The sequence below is a fragment of the Plectropomus leopardus genome, chromosome 7, assembly GCF_008729295.1.
Source record: "Plectropomus leopardus isolate mb chromosome 7, YSFRI_Pleo_2.0, whole genome shotgun sequence".
Lineage (NCBI taxonomy): Eukaryota > Metazoa > Chordata > Actinopteri > Perciformes > Serranidae > Plectropomus > Plectropomus leopardus.
This window is the reverse complement of record NC_056469.1, coordinates 12,343,368-12,364,868: the sequence shown is the minus strand read 5'-3', so window position 1 is coordinate 12,364,868 and position 21,501 is coordinate 12,343,368. Positions and strand designations below refer to the sequence as shown.

The 21,501-nt window shown below is 40.9% G+C and overlaps 1 protein-coding gene across 2 annotated transcripts in view; it reads right to left on the bottom strand.

The window, feature by feature from the left end:
• LOC121945586 (RNA-binding motif, single-stranded-interacting protein 3-like) overlaps positions 1–16,913 on the bottom strand; it is a 142,060-nt gene extending 125,147 nt beyond the window's left edge. For both annotated transcript variants that reach the window (XM_042489832.1, XM_042489833.1), the window contains exon 1: positions 15,552–16,913. In XM_042489832.1, coding sequence (XP_042345766.1) covers positions 15,552–15,626 — 75 coding nt within the window. In that variant the 5' untranslated portion in view covers positions 15,627–16,913. The remainder of the gene's footprint in view (positions 1–15,551) is intronic.
• Between the last annotated feature and the right edge of the window lie 4,588 nt (positions 16,914–21,501).

The window sequence follows — 21,501 nt, the reverse complement described above, 5'->3', positions numbered from 1 at the left end:
GTTTACATTCAGTCAGCAAGTCCTCATATCTGAAAAACAAAAAAGGTTCACTGCTCCAAAATTTTCACCAAAATTAGAATGTTTATGCAGTTTTTTTCAAAAATAAGAAAATCTGCTAAAATACACAATAGCTTCTTTTCCATTGCCAGTAGATCAGAGCAATGTGCACAGTTCTGCAGCAGACAAGTATATATTTCTGTATGTGTGGGTGGTTTCTTTTGGTTTTTTTTACTGGTTTGTTATGGTTGAAATCACAGACAGGCCCAATAAACAGGTTAGTAAACAGTGTATAGCAGTACGGAGGGCCGTGAAAAATGTACAGTAGATACTTCTTTTTTTATAATTCTTACTTAGTCTCTCTTTCAAACTTGATTCTGGCTAATTTGGAACAATGTTTGAGTGCTGCTTGGGCTGAGACGGGCAGTATTTTCTGGCAGCCCGTCAGTGAATAGAGGGCTTAAATTAGCGTGTCCACCTGGGTATTGCACTACAACACTGTTGATAGAAGCCTATTGAAGCTGGAGCCAATAAATACCTGTGATAACAGCAGAATCATTTGATCCCAGGTGTGAATTTCCATTGTAACCTTTCCCATTTAATAAAAAACTCAGATATTGGTGGGTGGTTTGGTTTGGCTATGTTTAATCAAGTAAAACTATTTGTTTAGGGTTACGAAAAATACTGGTTTCATGGTTAGAAGAAATTACCATATTCAGTTGCATTTGAAAAACCAATGCTGTTTTCATTTATTTTTTTTCATCTCTTTAACACTCTAAGCTGCTATAACAATAAAATAATCCATCATCTTCTTTCAGTGAGGTAATTGAAGTAGTTGTGCAGAACTTCCCAAATATTTCTCCACATAGAGGGTGGTGGAGTCCCATAAGCACCAGGCTAACTGGAGGTGCAACTTGGACCATGTTCTTGTTTATAAGTATCAGTGTCTTTATTCATAAATGTCAAGTTGAAAATGTCACAAACACCAGACCAGCCTGCCAACAGGCAACACAACATGGTGATTTGGTGTTACACTATCTTTAGAAAACCACTGGCATATGAGTGGTCACACACACGCAGTCTCTCTCACTCATACACACTCAAACTGAGGGCAATATAAACAGCTTACTTTCATGTGTCATTAGTGACCGTTCGCTTTTGGATGTGCTCCCTGCAATCAGCAACAGCCTATGTTTGGACTGCCTGAACATGCATGCCCACAAACACACACACACACACACACCATACACGCAATGACGTAGACAGCTCTGATAGAAGCATGAGAGCTCTGAAAAGTAATTTGACTAGGGCCCAACAAAAGGAGTGTTTTCCTAGGATAATCCCTGGCTGGGACTGCAGGGGTTCTGTGTGTGTGTGTGTGAGTGTGTGTGTGTGTGTGTGTGTGTGTGTGTGTGTGTGTGTGTGTGTGTGTGCTACCAGAACCCTGGAGAGTGGGTGTCTGTGTTTGTACTGTGTGTAATTGCATGTGTGTGTGTGTGTGTGTGTGTGTGTGTGTGTGTGTGTGTGTGTGTGTGTGTGTGTGTGTGTGTGTGGGATCAAGCTGAGCAGGGAGGGTTTTATTCAGGATTTCATTAGCAGGGAATAGGAGATGTTTGGCCTGGCCAGCCACCTCTGGCTCAGGGACAAGAGTGTGTCTGTAACCCAGCTAAACTGTCTGTAAGGGCAAACACTGTGGCAGTTTTATAGAGTTTAACTGTGTTTCTTTATATATTCATCTCAGACTGAGGAAGAATAAGTCCAGGGCTTGAGCTCCTGAGTTTGTTCACACTTGGAGTTGTCCTACTGCGCCACTGGGTACAAAAATGAAGGGTCCTGTGTGCTTGCAAGTACTCTTTAGTGACACGGATTTAAACACTATCAGTGTTTAGCAGCCAGTAAGGTGAGACACTGGAGTATCAAGGAGGAGGAGGAGGCATCATGTGTGCTAGGCTTGGCTTTTTTCTTGGGTTTTATGATTTTACCTTCTCAAATATCATTCATTCCTAGAGAAACTGTGATTTCTTTCTTGTCTGTATTGTTATTCTTTGATATTGAGGAGAGCATGTGGAAACATTTTAATGTAACTATAGAAATACATAGAAATAGAAATGGTTGGGTGGTTTGAAGCATTAGACAGTTGATGTAATGTGTTCTGTATTTGATGCTCAGTGGTTGGGTGCCTCCTCTCAGGAATCGTGTGGGATACAGGGCTTTTCTTTTTCTTTCTTTTTTTGGGGGGGGTGGGTTGCACATTTTATCTTTCAGGTCACAGATTTTGCACAACGTTAATGTGGCAACATTCTCTCACTGCATGCATTAATCTCCAGCAAACACATGCATTCAAACAGATGCACAAGCACCACTGCACAATAAAATCCTAAAGTCCTGCAGTTACTTGGCCCACAAAAGACTTTGGTCAGAAATCCCTGTAAATCACAGGACTTTATTTTGTGGGCTTTAACCTTGATGTGTGCTGTAAGGTTTTATTGATGAGCTATGTGACTTTATTGCACCGCATACAGCCTAAATCTAACCCTAAGGGCTAAAGCTGGATTTATAGTTGACACAAGTGGGTAAAAGGAGTCCTCCAGTTGACACCTAGGGCATAGGGTTTTAGTTCAGGGTCAGATTCCACTCATTGATAGCACCACCACTGCATTACATAGATGTATCATGTATAATCAGGCCATATTGTGCTTTAATAAATCCCTCACATTTTTAATCTTTTATTTATTACTTTTTGAGACACTGAAGAGGTCTGCTTGTTTCAAATGAGATGTGATGTAGGCAGGTGATAGGGCCAAGCTAAAAGGTCTGTGTTTCTGAAAATAAGTGGTATCTCCATAGCTGCCGTAGCTTCAGCATTTAGTTATATTTTGATTAGCTATACGATAACCTTTTGTTGCCAGGTCTGCACCTATTTCAATATTTAACTACTTAGCTCTGCCAGTGTTAGCTATGGTACACTCCCTGATTCAGTGCTGCTGCAACGAGCATGTGCAACTCATGCTGTTTGTAGGGCACCACAACATCCCAATATGATCACCAACAATCACAATCTTACATTTTGCATTAATTTAATATCCAATAATAAACTTTCTAGGATTGTGCCAATGGAAAGAAAAATAGCTGACAAGCCAAAAAAGCCCTTGACCCAACTCTTTACAGAAAGGACAAGGGGGAAAGTGAGGGGTATCGTGGCACCTCTCCTCTCCTATCCTCTCTTTAGCCAGTTTGAGCTCTTCAGCTCTGGGAGGTGCTATAGATGCCCTCTGGCAACTAAAATGTATTTAAGAAGTCCCTTATCCCAAATGTCATCAATTTTCTTAACTCATAAAAGTGACTAATGAGTTTTAAAGATTTAATGTGTTACATGTTTCTAACTGACCTTGTCTATATGTTTGTTTTACAAACTGCTCATCTGCATTTTATTCGGTTTGTCTCCTGTGTCTTGTGGGCCAAAGACAAATTTCCACCCTGATGGACAATAAAGATGTATACTATTCTCTTCCAATTAAGGCTCATTAAGACACAATATAGTTTGAGCTGCTATTGCTGGAGATTTTACCCTCACAGCCCAGCAGCAGTGCAAGCTCGCTGAACACTGCACCAGGGCTTTTAGGTTATTATCACAGATATTAATGCAAAGTTTTCCTAACATAAGCTCATTAAAACATACCAGCGTTCAACAAGTCGGAGCATAAAACAAAGCATTTGTGCTTAGGGCACTCAAAAGGCCAGCAGCTGCCCTGCTCTGACCCCAGTTATGTCTACAATAATTATTAGTATAATATGTCCATTATATAAACAGTACGTACTTCTGCACTTTGATTCTTGAGTTTGGAATAGAAAATCCTAACAGAAATAGGTGGGAATTGAACATGCACAGTACATACAGATTTATAGCCATTTCTGTTGGCTCACCTGACCTGTGTTTGCTGAGAGCAGGTGTGGCCTATCAACTGCCAGGAGATGAAAAAAAAATGTACGGGCTAATGCCATCAGGTCCAAGAGTGGCTTTCTTCCATGATATGTAGTATAAGATTATCAGAGTCTTTTCCCAATTTTCTCCACTAAAAAGTCGGACTCACTTTACCACAGCTATCACTACCCTTATTACTCTCTCTGCTCTCCACAAATGGATGGATTCAACAGGTTCACTTCTTTGGAGGATGTTAAAAGGCGTTCTGTGAAATGTAAAGACACTGAAGTAGTTGAAGAGAGAAGGGTAAAAGACAAAATGGAACTGGGAGGTGTTTAAAGATCACAGATCGATTCACAATGTGTGTGTAAAGGTATTTAAAGGTGGAATTTTCCTTTAACATGTCTGACCTGCGCTGCCTTGAGACGAAAATAGACCCAGCGAAAGATACAAGGAGAGGAGTGAGGAAGGAAAAGACAGAGGGGAGAGAGAGAGATAGGAGGCAGCAGCTAAGTAGGATAAGGAACAACATATGGGAAAATCCCTCAGGCCATTCTTTCAATTATCTCTCTGGTCCCTGGTGTAGGGATCACTCGCCACCAACACAAACCCCCACACACCCAGGCACCTCACACATAATGAAAATAGAAAAATGCACAAACCAAATCCCCACGTGGATGGTAATAATGACATCATGCATCTAATGCATAGAAAATATGCAAATAAGATAGGGCGTTAGATATGTTCAATTATAAAAATAGATTCAGTCTGTGAATACAAAGCATTATCATATTTCTTGTTATCATACAAACAAGAACCAGTCTGAATAAAATCTAGAGGTGCTCAACAAGATTTTAATTTGTTTACAAGTAAACAACTGAAGCTTTACAGATTTTTCTTTTTTTCTGTAACATATTTTTACCCCAGACCACCCAGAATAGGATAAGATGAGGTAATTAAACGCAAAATTCATTACAGATGACAAACAGATGTTGTTAAGTCTGAACTAGAAGTGTACTACAATATAGCCAGCATCAAAAATCTAATTGTATTCATCTAGAAAGTAAACAAGCAGCTTAATTATACTGGCTCAATTCATGTGCAATATAAGGAGAAAGAGATAATGGGACTCATAGTGTCACTATCTGTAGGTGTAGGTGCAAGAAATGCTGACAACATCTGCCCATGAGTGATGCACTGCCTAACTCATGTCCCATGCCCACACTGTGTAAACAGCTTGGCACAGGGACATCATGGGTCAACAGGGGGCTATAGCACAAAAGTAGAATGTAGAAATCCAGGACAACGGAAAAAGCGAGGCTTGACCTAATCTTATCAGTGATTCCTGGCTTAATCTGTTACACGTTTGCCAAACCAGGATGAGGAGGTGTGGCTATGTCAAGCCAGGTGTAAGTATTCTGGATAAATGCGCGTTCATGGCTTTCGGGTTCGAGTCTCCTTTAATGCGATCTTTGTCTCTTTAGATCAAAACTTCTACTCATTTCTCATTACCTTTAACTTCAGCTAGACTGACATGTCGTAATTACCATGCAAGGAGATGGTTGTTATTTTTACAAATCAGTTGGACACTTTGCCTTAAAAGTTAGCGGTGGAAATTAATAATTAATTAAATATACTTTGAAGGCTAATTACTAACACTTACAAAGGTAACAAGCATTTAGCAGACACTTTTATCCACCTCCACCACACTCATTCACAACGCCACACAGACTATCTGTGGGAGGGTGAGAGCCTCATCACTGACTTCAGTGAAACCACCTTAGCAACTTCATTAGCCAATCATCTAATCATCTCAACAACTGTAATAATAATAATCTACCAGTACATATTACATATTCACTGAACTTCTGAGAGTATCAAGAGGACAGGTACTGTGGACAGGAGTGCCGACTTTTAACTGTGTTTGGCCCGGATTAAATCTCCCTCATGGCGTGCACATTACCTTACACTGAAAATGATAATAGCAGGCTACTTTAATGTTTTATAGAGTGGACGTCTATTTTAATGCAGGCTAATAAAAATGAATTAAAATAAAAGAGGCCAAAAAGACCACAGAATAATTATAAAACATATTTATTTCCAATCAGACTGACAGCTGACTGAACAAATCAGGCACCAGGATTAAACAAGCCTGGCTGTTAGTCTGATCAGGAGCAGGCTAACTGCACAGAATAAATCTCCATGGTAACTTATGAGCCTCTGCTTTAGTGGAACTGAGTCAAGGCTAACTTAAGCCTGGATACGTGAAATACGCTTTTTAAGTTTTGTGTAATAACCCCTTAGGTTTTTTGTATAAAGGCTAATGATCCTTAAGCTACACGCCTTAAGAAACCAACACAGCAGCTGGCTACGGTCATCCACTAATCGGAAGATCTGTGGTCCAGTCCACCTGTGGAGGTGGGCATGATCCTTGGGCATGATACTGCCACTAGCGTACAGGTATAAAAGTGTGTGTTGAATGGCTGAATCCAACAAGTAGGGAAAAAGCGCTTTGAGTGGTCAGAAGACTGGAAAGGTGCTATAAGTTCACCATTTCTCAGATCATTTTTTTTAACATGAGAAAAGACAGAGTTGAGCATCACAGTGCTCGCCAAACCACAGAATCCAGCGAATCAAAAATATTTGCTTCACTAATACATAATATGCTCAAATAGAGAGAAAGTGTTAAATCGGGGTGACGAGGTGAATGAAGAAATGTTGACTACAAGAAGTGAATACTTTGCAGAACGCTGGAGATACGTGAACTTAACAGTGGCTACGTGGTGAAACTTGTATTCACCACTTGTATAACAAACTTGTACCAGCACACAACATTATTCTGTTTTCTCACCATTTTTGGCAAGATTTAATGAAAATATTATTTATCCCCATTAAATGTAATGTTGAGAAATCTAACATATTTAAAATAACCCTAATGGGATTGATGGGCAACGTTTTTACAATTCATAATCGTGCAATTCAGAAGACTTTTTGCTCTCTTTCCCATAAGAAGACAACACTGACTGCAGCTTATTTTCAAATACATACAATGAAGTTAACCTCTATGTTTTAAACAGTCTATGGTACCTTTCTCTTCAGATTTTCAGTTTAGACACTCCACACAGATCCCTTTTCCTGTTCCTACAGTCTCATCAAGGCATAAGCAGAGAAAGCCTTCAGTTTAAACCCCCTTCTGATTGGAATAATCTACCTGTAAATTTTCAGTTCATATCATCTTTTTATTTGTTCAAAAAGGCCCTGACTTCTTATTATAGTATCAGTTGTTCATGCAAATAACACCTATATAATGTTTAATTATGTTATATAGCTTAATTACTTGCGCTATCTTTATCACTTTTCTGTGATCTCCTGAATTTCCATCTCTTATTAGAGCCTGTGTCTTTTTTCAATTCTTTGCTATGAGGACCAGGAATATGTAGCTGTATGCAGCTGCTCCAAACATTTCGAGGTGGAATATCCAACTTTTCAGAAAGCCGTTTTTTTTGCCTATGAAAAATGCTATGTGGACACATAGTGACACAATGTAATATTTATTGTTTTTCTTTTGATTGCTTTTTGTCTGCCTTTCTTTTGTTTGTCATTTTTGTTTGTTTGTTTTCTCATATTTGGAATTGATTAGGTATAACTTTCGTTGTCTGTTAAAAGTTTTATCTAATTGTGCCGACATTGTAATATTTTTGTTGAGGACCCCCTTGAGAATGAGATGGTTCGCTTTAAGGAGTTATACCTAATAAAGAATATCCACCAGTTGGTGGGAATTCTTTAAAAGCAAATAGTTAGAATCCTTTAACATCACACATGTTATCATTTTAAACAGTGTGTGATGTTTATACAGGCTGCCAACACCATCTGGCTCAGACTGAAACACACTTGGTCCAACTTGATCCGATCATTTGTGACACCTAATTTATGCTTACATAATAAATTGTAATTTAGAAAGAAGTATTAAACTGCTGGGCCACTGGCGCTAAATGACAAAAAGTATGATGTCCAAGCATGTCCTTGAATATCGAGTACATGTATAAAGTATCAGCATAGACACTGTTGGGACATTTACCGTACACTTGAAGGCCACAGTCCACATAATGCACAAATACTGGCATCAGTAAAACATAGACAGCATCTCCTTCTGTCTCCAGAAACTAGAGCAGCTTCACGGCCAAGGGCCAAACCCTCCACACTGCACATTACACACAAACACACACACTTAAAATAGCTAACAGCTAGAGGTTGTGCTCTTTGTCTCTCCCTTTTCATCCCACCAATAAAGTCTTTGTCAGGCACTTAGCACGGCGTTCTAAAAGCCGACGCACTGATGGCCGGAGCTGTACATCTCAAAGAGTTGTGATATCAGTCCGAGTGTTGGATTTTTTTTTTTAGGCCTTTAGTATTTCAGTTGCTGCTTCCTGCAAGTAAATTTAGCTCTAAACATGATTTGCCAAAACATCTGCGTACCAACTGGAATTATGTTTGCTGCCAGACAATATTAACTCATTGGACATTCTATCAGGAAGTGTTAGGGACTATTGGAGCCCTCAGCAATTTCCGTGGTGTAACTGTTTGAGGTAGAGGGCTCTGACAGGAGCTTTTAAGAGGCAGAGAATCCATTAGACAAGGGTCGCTACAAAGTGGCCAACTATTAAAAATGCAGCAGCACCATTATTCCCTGACCCAGCCTACAACTTCTGTCTCCTTCACTGCATCACTCTTTATTTCCCTTTGGATCTCTATCTCTTTTTTTTTCCTCCTTTGAATTCTTCTTGCTACCGCCATCTGTTATTTTTCTGATATATCTCTCTCTGCTCTCCTTCGCATCCCATTTTTCTCCTGCATCCTCCTTTCTCTCTTCCTCCTCCACATATTTGCTATTACAAACCTGGCAGGGGTGAGCCTCTCTCACCCCCTCCGTGCATGAGCTGACCCGCTGGAGCTTTTTCACTCCTATTCAACATAGCGAGGCACCGGTCAGTGTCCGCTACTGTACTGGGACAAGAATAGAACAGCCCACAGAGAATAATAAATGGACATATATGGGTGGTTAGGAGAGTCCCTTTTATGCAGTAAAAACTACCCAGGCCCAGCAAACTGAACAGATGGTAGGAGAGAGAGAGAGAGAGAGAGAGAGAGAGAGAGAGAGAGAGAGGAACACAGTGGGAGAGACGCAGGAAAAGAGAGGCTGAGTAAAAGCAGGGAGAGGAAGGAGCAAAGAGTGTTGGGTAGGGCATTAGAAGAAGGCAACATAAGGCTATTCTCCTCTCTCTACATTGGCATATGATGCTATCAAGAGCAGAGTTGAGATCCAAACAGAATAGCTGGGTCTTAAACAACACGGCACATGATAATATTGTTGGTTGTAAAACTACAACTGATGCAGGCAAGCAGATGTGTGAGGAAAAACAGGGTATGAGCAGAATGCCTGCCGTGCTATAAAACCCTATACCCTCTGTTTACTTTGCACACTACACACACACACACACACACACACACACACACACACACAGACACTATTCAGTTTCTGTGTGTGTATGTGATGTGTGTTGCATAATTTATGGTCGCTGTTTCAGCTAAGGCGAAGTACTTCATGTTTGACAAGAGAAGGAACAGAAGCTTGGAAGGAAACAAGGAAGGAAGAAGGTGATAGTGAAGGGAGGAGAGAGAGAGACCATTTTTGTGTGTGTGTGTGTGTGTGTGTGTGTGTGTGTGTGTGTGTGCCCTTTTCCCTCCCATCTTTACGATGTTTACTCATCACAGCTAAGCCAAACACTGACCACATTTATCTAGCAGATAATAGAGAGTAATTGAATGTGAAAAGCTCATTTTTGAAGGATGGAATATTCTATTTAGATGTCCGGGCGTGTCTGTATGTGCCATTACTTTGATATCAGCTGAATGCTGTTTCTCATTACCCTAATTAAAGCTGCTGGTGTGCCACTGAGCGTATTAGCACACTGATCTGCAGCACGCTAATGATCGGCTGGTTGATAATGCGACTTTTTTCTTTTTTCATTCAGATTCCACTCTTATCTTGCTCTTAACGATTATCATCAAAGATTCACATGCTCAGTCAATCATCATCAGAGGCTCAAAGATTAAAAAGTTGAATAGCTCCACGGTATTCAGAGGTGTAACCATGCAGGCGTATGCAGACAAGGGTTCATGTGTGGAGAGAGGTAAATTCACATGCAAAACAAAAGTAGAGCAAATCAGGTTTGAGATATGAGAAAAGGCAAATGGGGACATGAAATAGACTAGACTGTATCATGCTAGTTTTAATATACGTCAGCTAAAGATAGGGAAGACATGTCCAGCTGATCAAACTTTTAAAAATGTTTTCAAATTCCTGATTATAAAAAAAGCTATGGTGGGAGACAACAAATGTATCTCAGAAGAGGCATTTGCTTTGTCAAAACCAAGCAGTCATGTATGTAATGAATGCCTCTTTTCCACTTCTAAAACAAGGCAACATGTCAGATTTTGTTGTGAAATTCAAAGTTATTACACATTACGCCCCAACCACAGGAAAACACTCAACATCACAGCAAGAAAGATAATTTGTTTTGCTCTTTCTTTTGGTCCAATTAGGGATTTCACAGACTGGATTTCGTGAAAAATGTAAGAAAACTGCTTTCAGTATCATTATGACCATGAAGTAATAGAGTAATAGAGTGGGCATCAACAATACGCCAAATGAAAAAAGCTCACAGAGGCAACTGAGAAAATATTAAATACTGATTGTACTTAAAGGAATACTTCAGCTGCATAATAATCATTTGTAAATCAATTACTCACCCTGTGTTATGTTGAATTTGTAAAGAAAATAGTTTTACTCATAGAGCAAAAATAGATCAAAACATCTGTTTACAAACACTCCCACAACTCGTGCAACATAATCCAACTCTCATTTATCCCATCACATTCTTAATATATCCCAAACATATTACATACATAAACATACCTATTTAAAACACTTCAGCATACTAGTTGCAAGCACAGGCAATTGTGCCATTTGAACTCTGCTTGTGCATTTCAAACGCATGCGCTTTCCCAGGTGTGCTACATGTCTGTGTGAGAGGGTTTATGCGTAAATGTTTTAAATAGTCAAGTTTTAGTGAAAATCAATGTGTCTGGGAAGTATGGAGGAACACTGGATAAATGAGAGTTGGATTATACTACACCTGCTGCGTGAGAGTTTGTAAATGCATGCATTGATAGTTATGCTGTTTTTAAATGTGGACCCCATTTACTTGAATTAATCAAGAATTTTCTTTGTTTTTGGATTCTTCATCTGCGTAGAGGCATGCGAGAAAAATACAGTTTCTTCAAACAAATTCATTGTATTACAGGGTAAGTAACTGATAGTAATTTTGAGGATGAAGTATCCCTTTAAGAATCCTAAATTTGAGAAATAGCTTGTCCCTCCAGCTACACCCTCCGGGTAAATTTTAACAAATCACAGAGAGAACGCAACAACGCAGCTGCGCTTCGGCATTAACCCTCCCTCTGATCCCCTCAGACCCTCTTACAGCCATGATTAAGGGCCACTAGGCTCAAATAAGAGAGCATGCTATGCCTCCCAGCCCCCTGCTAATGTACACTAACTGTACCTATAGCCCATTATGGAGGCAGAGCTAGAGCAATTCTCTGTTTAATAGCCGCACATTTACACACACTCCGTCATCTGGCTAAGCATTGTTAGTTTAAGCTAGTCATTTCATAACTGCCTTTGTGTGAAGGTTGTGCGCTTTTGAGGGTGTTTAAAGAATGCTTTTGTAAGGCTGTGAAGGCAGCACACACACACACATACACACACACACACACATACATGATTGATTTCCACGGGAGGAGAGCCTCCACTCTCTGGAATCAAGATTAATAAGAGGCCATTTACATCTCCAATCAGATCAGTGAGCAAGAGAGAGAGGGAGAGACAGAAAGAAAAGGAGAGAAGTGGAAAGTGTGAGCAGGAGCTAAAAAGAGAACACACAATAAATACAAACGGTAAGTCTTTGTCTGCTCTTGTCCATTGTACACAAAGAAAAGAGCCTGAAAACCACCTGCACACCTACATTCATACCCACAAACATTTACACACACATATGCTTCTTATATTTGAAGTCAGAGAGCAGCACAGGCAGATCAAACACTGGGCTGTTGTCAAGGTCCATATAGATGTATAACTGAGCTATTCTGTGGCACCAACGAGACACACACATGCACACACACACACACACACACACACACACACACACACACAGAACTGTTCCTCTGGGACCCAGTAGAGCTTTAATGACAGCAAGCTGCACTGAGAAGAGGTCAGACAGGGGAGTCACTGCTCCGAGGCCACACACTGACACACACATTAACACAGGATGCACACATACAATACAGACTTGCTCACAAAAAAAGTGAGCAAATATATTCAGTCCACGCCCGCACACACGCTGACAGACAAAGTTACAGGCTCATGTACAGTCACGGATATAAAGCTGACATACAAGATGCAGGTTTTTTACAAATATGGATAGATATGCGAACACACATACACACACACATGCAGGAACAGTCGAGAGGGAACACTGGGGATTGTAGGATCCAATTTGATTTGACCTTGACAGCACAGGGAGGGAGGGCTGGTGGGAGGGCGGGATGGAGGGATGGATGGAGTGTAAGGAATGGAGTGATGGTCCAGGCCAGATGCCTGTTGCAGATACTTCAGAGAAATTAGATGACCTTGAACTGATGGAGATAAATCATAGAACAAGAGACATCAGGATGACACGGTGACATCTGCACACATAAAATGGCGTGACAGACACGCATCAAATGTTAGAGTTAATCTAACGTACGTGTGCGTACAGTGTAATATCTCCTGTAATAAACCCACAAAACACACAGTGAATTCTATTGGATGCTCCTTGATTCACTGACAGGGCTGATTAGAAAAGCTGCTTTGTTATTGCTAGAAAATTAAATAAGATTCCCTTTTAAGTTCATTAGAAATCTGATGCAATCACAACCATTTTTTAACAAGTGTGAATATGCAGTATTATTAATGCAACCACAAAATGAATGATGAAAATGCTGTCAGAAACACTGACTGCCAAAGCTTTTTCGAGGATGATTTTTTAAAATAAATATATATATAATTTATCAAGAAGATGAATTGTGTTTTTGCCATTTTAATTATATTCTGGGGGGAATAATGACACAAAAAACCTTTCGCCAAGAGAAAATTACCATATAGATCCTTGAAGTTTCTTTCATTAAAAGGACATTTAGAACCAACACGGTTTATATTATCCAGCAGCAGACATGCATTTGCTCCTCCAGATTAGCAAACAAAAAGGTGTGCTTATCATTGGAGATGTTGTTTATTACAACCAAATCACAGATGTGCATTAACAAACAGTCTCCAGCTTCTGTTTGCTCTTCTTGAGCACATTCTTAAAAGTATCAGACAGCGCCCAGATGTGAGTGCTCGCTTTGAGATCAGCAGATAAGTCGGCAACGTTGACATGCTGCAACTCCAATCTGCACATGTCATCTGCAAATATATCCTGCAGTTAATTGGAAATATTAATCTTACTATTGTGAACTAAAGCATAAGAGCTGCTACAGTAAATGTGTTTAAGCAAATTGATAAAGTGTTACATTTTAGTGAGAATGAACTTGAGTGAGCTGAATCAGTGAAAAGAGCTTTTCATCAAAACTTTAAACTTCAATTTGATCTTAAAACAGTGTAATTATGTCAAAACTACAACCTCTCTATCGCCAATTACAGATGTCCAGACATACTGATGTTTCTGCAAACATTTAGATTGATCAGTATCAGCTACTAAATCCCCAAACATCTCTATTCTTTGTTCACTTGATCTCAATATTTCCACCAGCTTTCATCTGTATAGTTGTTGTAAACTGATCCAAGACTTTTGGCAGTGAGGCATTTGTCATAAAAAGTTAACAAGCAGTGAAAACGTCTTAAATGTGGAACTATTCTAAATTAGAAAATGAAAGCAGCCAAAGGCCCACTTGAAATCTTTGTGTTTTGTGAGGTGGCAGTAACAGCTTCTTTTAACGTGGCAAATTTATTTATTTAAATGTTATTTTTAGGGTCTTTTTGGGCAGCAGTTTAGAAATTACAAGAGATATTTATACTTTTACAGCTTAAAAGGATTCAAGTGTGGAGATGAGTTATCTGGGTGTTCTCAGGTATGGCATGTGTTTACTAGGCACCTGTCTAAAGAAGAAGAACGTAAATATAAAATTGGACACTGGCTGGATGCTCAGTATTAAATTATTTGGACAGAACTCTCAGAAAAGAAACTAGACTAAGGCAATCCTAGCTCTGTGGTGTAAGTACAAAGCTATAGGTAACAGTATACAGGACTATGCACTAGATGAGTTGCTATCGGCCTGCAGATGCATCATGCAGTCTGCGTTTGGTTCAAGGTTCAACCTATTTTTAAGAGTGGAGCAATAATTTTCTTACCTGTTCTTCCCACACTGTGTCCACCCGATAGCAAGATCTCTCTATTCTCATAGCATCCCACTCCTACACTTTTATCTTTGCATCTCGCTCCATCTCTCTTGCCCACTGACATGTACACATTTACTAAATATTGCAGCAAACCTGCCAACTCCTCACGCTTACTATCACACAAAAGAAAAATAAATGAATCACAGCAGACAAAGGGAATGGCAATATGATGCAGGAGACATCGATCAGGCCTTAGCAATCCATTTTCCTCTTCTTGGTGGTAGAAGACTCAGAGAGGGAAATATCTTGTGTGTTTGTGTGTGTGTGGATCTGTGTAGGAACGTGTGAGTGTGAGAGTGAGAAAAAAAGAGTAAAGAGAAAAACTGAGCCTTTTCTGTACGCTTGGTAATCAGAGAAGTGTGTTAGGTTCCATCAATTACGTCTACAACACGGTATCATGGGTGAGTATGGGTCTGAGAATGGCCAGAGAAAGGAGGGGTTGAGGGTGGGGGGGTGACAGAGCAGGAGAGGGACAAAGTAGGAGAGAAAACAAGGGCTGAGGGAAGGGTGGGCCTCATGCCCTGAACTTGAACTTGGATCTGGTGGGGTCGGAGAGGGGAGGACGGGGTCAAGTGCTCAGTGTGGATGGAAAAGGAAAAACCCAGCTGAGTGACACCAATATCTCCCCGCTCAGAGACAGATGGGGGAGAGGGGACATGGTGCCATTTAGCAAACTGTCTTGCGAGGCAATTTCAGCATCTATCTCAGTGCTTTTTCAAACACTTACACCATTGAACCTAAAGTGAAGAAATTCTTGTCTTTTCTTTGCTTAGTAAAACATAATCTTAGTGCTTAAATATGCTACATTCAGAGCTCTTTTGGGGTGCTGGTGCATCCAGTAATTGAGGCAAAAATAACTTGTAAGTCAAACACTTGCAATCGTCAGAAAATGGAATTGATTTGGTGCTGATTGGGAGGGAGATTAAAAGAGGCAGCAGATAGAGAATTAATGAATATGAGGCTTGCAAGATGGTTTTAAGACAGTGACAAGGACGGATGTGTATTTGCAATGCACAAATTGACTCCCTTTGAGTATGAAGGGGTAAAATAGGTCAACCTCGCTGAGCGTCCTACCTTGGTCTGGAGATAGTGGGGGTAGTAGTAGGTGTAGTGGGGGTACATTGGCTGCTGCTCCAAACGTTTTCCCATGTAGCTGGAATCCAATTGAAGGTCCTGGAGGCTGGAGATAGGAGCTCGCAGGTGGGGTACAATCAATCTGAGAGGCTGGCCTGGATCCTTCACACGAATGCTTCCAAGAGTGGAGGATGCAGAGCGAGAACGTTCTCCTCTCACTGAGGTGTGCGTGTGTGAGGAGCACGCAGAGGAAGGGAAGGATAGGAGGATGGATAGTACTTGGGATTTTAGTCTGTCTACTTGTCTGGAAGCTCACAGGGAACCTCACAAAGAGAGACAGGTCTGGGAAGAGAGACGGAGAGAATCCAGAGGAAAGGGGGGGGGGGGGGGGGAGAAGGAGGTGAGGGAAGGAAGATATGAAAGGATAGAAGGAGGTAACACAGGAAACAATAGAGGGAATTGAAGAGCAGGACGGAGAGAGGGTAAAAGGGAGAGGGAAGAAGAAGAGGATGAGGAGGATGAGGAGGAGGGAGGAATGGATGGGATCCGGTTGCCGGTCCCTTGCACTCTCCGCTCTAAAAATCAGACCCACTCTTCTTTTCTGCTGCCCTGAACATGCCCCTCAATTTGCTTTCCGGCGTCTCTTACTCTTGTCTCTCTCTGTCTCTTTCTCTCTTCCTGTGTATCCGTTTCCCCGTCTCGCTCTTGCTCCCTCTATCTCTCTCTCACACCAGACGAGACCCTGATCCCACTGGGAGCTCGGCTGTATCCTGGAGAACACAAGCTGTCCTCTGCTCTATCCTCAAAAGACAGTGAAATCAGCGATGAACTCACACATGGATGTGGAGCTCGAGAGAGAGAGAAGAGGAGGAGAGGAAGAGGAGGAGGAGGAGGAGAGAGAGGGTGGTCTGGAGCTGAAGCTGTGACTGCCTTTCTTCTCACTCTCTCTCACTCCCTCCCTCTTTTGTTAAGCTCCGGGGATAGATAGGTAGATATCGCAGGAGCCCGGCGTGGAGGATGAGCGAAGAAAAAAAAGCCTTAGTGAAAACTCCTCTCGCTCAGGAAGAAGCAGATAGTCCTATCCAGACGTGCTCTCACACAGAGGAAAATCCCCTCTGATCCACAAGGTGCCTCCTCCAACTCTTTTCTTCTCTTCCCCTCTGCGATCCCTCTCTTTCTTCTCAAGCTCTCTCCCTGACGGCTTGCTTCCCACTGCGCCTGGCAGCCGTCACTGTGTGTGTGTGGTGGTGGTGGCGGCAGCGGTGGTGGTGGTGGTGTGTGGAGTGTGTTTGTGTGGCTGTTGCCGTCTGCTCCACTCTGCGTGCTGAGGCATAGAGGGGCTCGGCTTCAGCGCAGCTACGCTCCTCCCTCCCTCTCTCTCTTCCTCTCTCTGTCTGTGTCTCTCTGCCTCTGTGTTTTTCATGGAACTATAGAACAGTGGGAGTGGTTGGTCCTGCCCTCGTTCAAGCCCTGGAGTGTGTGTGTGTGTGTGTGTGTGTGTGTGTGTGTGTGTGTGTGTGTGTGTGTGTGTGTGTGTGTGTGCTAAACAGATACTGAGAGAAAAGGAGAGAGACAGAGATGGGCTGTTCTGCTGGCAGAAAGGCGGAGTTGGGGAGGGAGTTTGAGTAGCAGGAGCTGGGGTAAAGGGTGAGAAGAGGATACACGAGGAGCAGAATTTGGAAACAGAGAGGCCCCCCTACTGGCACTCTATAGGCGCAGCAATGGTACTTTTCCCATAATAAAAGCTGTCTTAGGAATCCAGAATAGTGTTCCATTTTATCTTGATTATTATTAAATCACTTTTTTTTTCTCTAAAGCAGCATCTCACAATCTACTGGCAACATACATACTCATAAATACATGCATGCACACATGCTTGAATGACCCTCAAAAACGCAAAGCCGAGCGCACATATAAATGGTCCCAGTCACACATGCCCAGTGAAGGGCCCAACATAGAGTGTAGTTCAGCGGTTGTGTGGCACAGTGACCCACTGACACAGTGCTGCCTGTTATGTGATGTAACCAGGTTTAAGTAGTGCTCTTACATAAGCACAGTGAGCCATGCATGAAAAAGACTGCTCTGCCCTCTGACTGCAGCTGTGCGTGTGATGGTGTGTGTATGGAGACGAGGGTTGGCAGACAATGCAAGTTCACTGCAGTGGAAAAAGGGGGCACGAGAACAGAATGCAAACACAAAACCCTCTCTAAGATAAGGGCTTTATTTCTTGCGGGCAATTAAACTACTTTACAAACAGTGCTGCGAAAACACATCGCTGTCTTTGTGCCACTGTGCGCCCGTCTGAGAGTTTTTTTGTCACAATGCCCACATGTCTGTTGGTATTTTCATGGCATTCTTCTGTCAGTTAATACAATACGCAATAATGATATGTTTGGCTCAGAGGTGTACTAACAACAAAACAGCTTCCAGTGCAGTATACAGGAGGCTGTTGTGTAAAAACTAAAAATACAGACGGCATGGAGTTAGTCGCCCACAATGCAGTGTTTTCATCAAAGCATCTCAAATTTCTCCAAAGTGTTTTTTGACGTGAGACAATGTGTTTGTTTGACCACTCACCGACAAAACTATCAAGCATGTTTGATCCAGATAAGGACGTGCCAGACAAGATAAGGAGCAGGGACAGCAATTACACTGGCACCAACCCCCTCACAACATACTAATCGCTGTAAAGTATGCATAAACGCCCTGAGGGATGAATATAAATGCTACTCCAGGTTTTAGAAGTGGGTAAACATTGTGTACACCACTGATGATGACTGTATTTACAGTTTAGTGCTTATAACTGTGAAACTAAACTGGTGTCCCTGTAGTTTATGATGATCTTAATCAGATTTCCAGCTAATCAAAATTATTTTTACGTGACTTGTCTTTTCTGTCCCCAATATTGGTATGTGAAACAGCTCTCCTAATAACCTTAAACACAATGCAGCTGTAACATCATGCCTGAAGGCTTGCCTGGATTATGAGAATCACTTGTATTTTCATTATCATCTGTAATGCTTTGTTATCCATCTGACAAATTAAGTTCATTTATTCCATAGACTGAAACAAGTGTATTTTCAGCACTGCATAGATTAATGCTGTAAAATGTATTTAGTTAGCATTTGTGGCTGTGCATTGCTCCGATCAATTCTTCAAATTTATTTGTTTTGTTTTTGACAAAGTTTTGTGTGACAGTTTAACCTTGAGTTTTGTTGATATAGTACCAGTAGCTTCCATGTTTTTTTTGTTTGTTTGTTTTTTTTCAAAAAGCCATCTGAATAACCTTCTGATAGCACATTTTATGGTCATAATTATCATATATTAACAGTGGTAGACATTCTCTGCCACCCAAAGGAGTACAGGCAGGAAGTTAGTCATCAGGTTGATTGCTGCTCAGCTCAACATCAGAGTTAAAGCGTCACTTGTAAATGGAAATCAAAAAGTGTGCACAGCTGTAGCAGTCAGGCTGAAGCCAACAGCTGACAAGTAGTTAAGTTAAGCACAAAATACAACATCAAATATGCTCTCGTGCATGAAGTGACGAATGCAAATGACCAGCACAAATAAAAAGCTGCTTCTAATGAGAGATAAGCAACACTACAATAACAAGTACTGAAAACAGCACTTGCCGTTAAAAGAAAGTAAATACAGAGGCTGTATAATTTTAAAAGAGGCTCAATATGATATTCAGAGGATTAATACAGCAGCAAACAACTCAGCAGAGAATGAAGTCAAGCTACATCAGTGTGTGTTGTAATCTGAGCTTTGTGAGTCCTGTTTGTAAATAACCAGCTAGCTAATCACTGTCATACGATGGTTAGCACAGCTACCCAGACAGCATAATCACAGATGTGTAGCACCCACCCTCCTGTCCCCTCTTTGGTTAATACCATTGGTTCATCAGCAAGGTCGCTATTGTTAGCACTGTTTGCACTGTAAGCACCATTAGCTGCTAGCTGCCGGTTCAGCCACCTCCATGTTGAGAGCTGTATGCAAACAAACTCTGAATCAAAGATACACTCTGAATATTGCATAGAGCTCCTTTATATACACAATCTGCATTTTCAGCTTCAACAAGGTAACAAAAGTTTATAGCCACACAAGCAGCCATGCTAACATCAGCATGCTAACATGGCATACAATGGCAATGATAATACGCTGAGGTTTAGCTGATAATATTAACCTGTTTTACAGTCTCAGTGAGCTAGTTAGTCATAAACACGCAGTACAACTGAGGCTGATAAAAATGTCAATAATTTCTATTTGATCATAAATCAAAGAACTTAACAATTTAAAATTTTAACCTAGTAATGGCAGCAAGGTTATTACAATTTATGCTGTAGGGAACATGAATGTCTGGACTGGATTCCATGTCTGCAGCTTTATTCGCTCTCATGGTGGCACTAAAGGAAAAGTCAAGGGATCACCAAAGTCAGTAGGATTTGGGGATCATAAATTGGGATCATGAATCACTGAACAAATTGCATGGCAATCCATCTGATAGTTGTTACAATATTTCAGTCGGAACCAAAGTGATGGACCAATCGACCAATGGACATTATAATCCGTATAGCCATAGTGCTAGTGAGGTTAAAACGGTAAAGTACATTTTAAATGAAATGCATTGAAATTGTATTATCCAGTGGTGTATTTAAATCAGGATATATGTTAGAATCTATTTGCAAAACAACTTTATATAAATAAGTGGTGGTACAATCTGTTTCTATCTTTCCTCAATGACACTGAATAGATATTTTGATTAAGATTATATCAGCTATTTTTCAATATCCTATATTTCATTCATAAGTACAATTCATATAAAAAAGTGTAATTTTGTACATTTTCTTTGAGCCACCACTCAGTAAATTAACCAAGCCCATATTCTAACCTGTTACATGCAAGTCATGATCTACGCTCTTCTAGATGGCAGGGGAATTACTGTGTGAGCTCATCCTGCAGTAATTCCAACCTGATTTTCAGTGAAATATATAAGCATGTTGTGGGGCTACTGCTAGCAAAAGCAGGCAATATTGATTGTTTTGCTCTTGTAGTTGAGGAGCGTGCATTCCTGAATCTTTGCAATCAGAAGGGTTATATGCACACACAGCTAAGCAGGTTGATGGAGGAAGGTTATACATTCATTCGGTGGCATTATGTGAGGAATGCCAAATGACAAAGGGATACTGGGAGATCAGGTGTGTGTGTGTGTGTGTGTGTGTGTGTGTGTCTACTATATATGAGAAGCACACCAGCTAAAGTTTTCATGAAAAATTAAGATTCTGCTGACACCGCAGTCCTAGAAAACAAAGAGAGAGAATTGATTCTTCCAACTGCACAGTACAGTCCCATTATGAGAGGCACAATCTTTACATCTCACTCCCTCTGCTTCCATAATAAAGCCTCCTAGTCTAGTGACAAGACAGCCATAATGGTGGTGGTAAATACACACTAGTTAATTGCATTCATTTTAATATCAAACAGACCTCTGTTACGTCTGAAGCATAATCTAATTGCCTACTTGTTCCTTAAGACCGAATATGTATTTGCTGCATCAGCATTTCTTTGCAAAAGGGACCTTCTTCTAAGGGAGGAAACTATTTTCCATGTCCAGGGCTTGAAAAATACCAGACAAAAAAACTGACAGCTGGAGCAAAATATCAAAGTGTTTTCATTGACACTGTGTGTTCTTAAAGCCCCCGGTCATCAAAGCAGTTTTCAAATGGAGCAGGAAAGGCCATGCTGTGACTGAGGGATGTGATCCTCTCATCGCTGACCACCAGATGTATAACAAACACGGCGCCAGAAAAAAAGAGCAGTAAAAGCCTCACATCTTAGCTCAGATAGAGCTGAGAAAACAGAAGAGGTCATGATGACGATAGTTCTATTTTACAGAAGCTGCTCTGGTCGTTTTTCAAAGAAAACACTGGCCAGGATATCATCACACAGA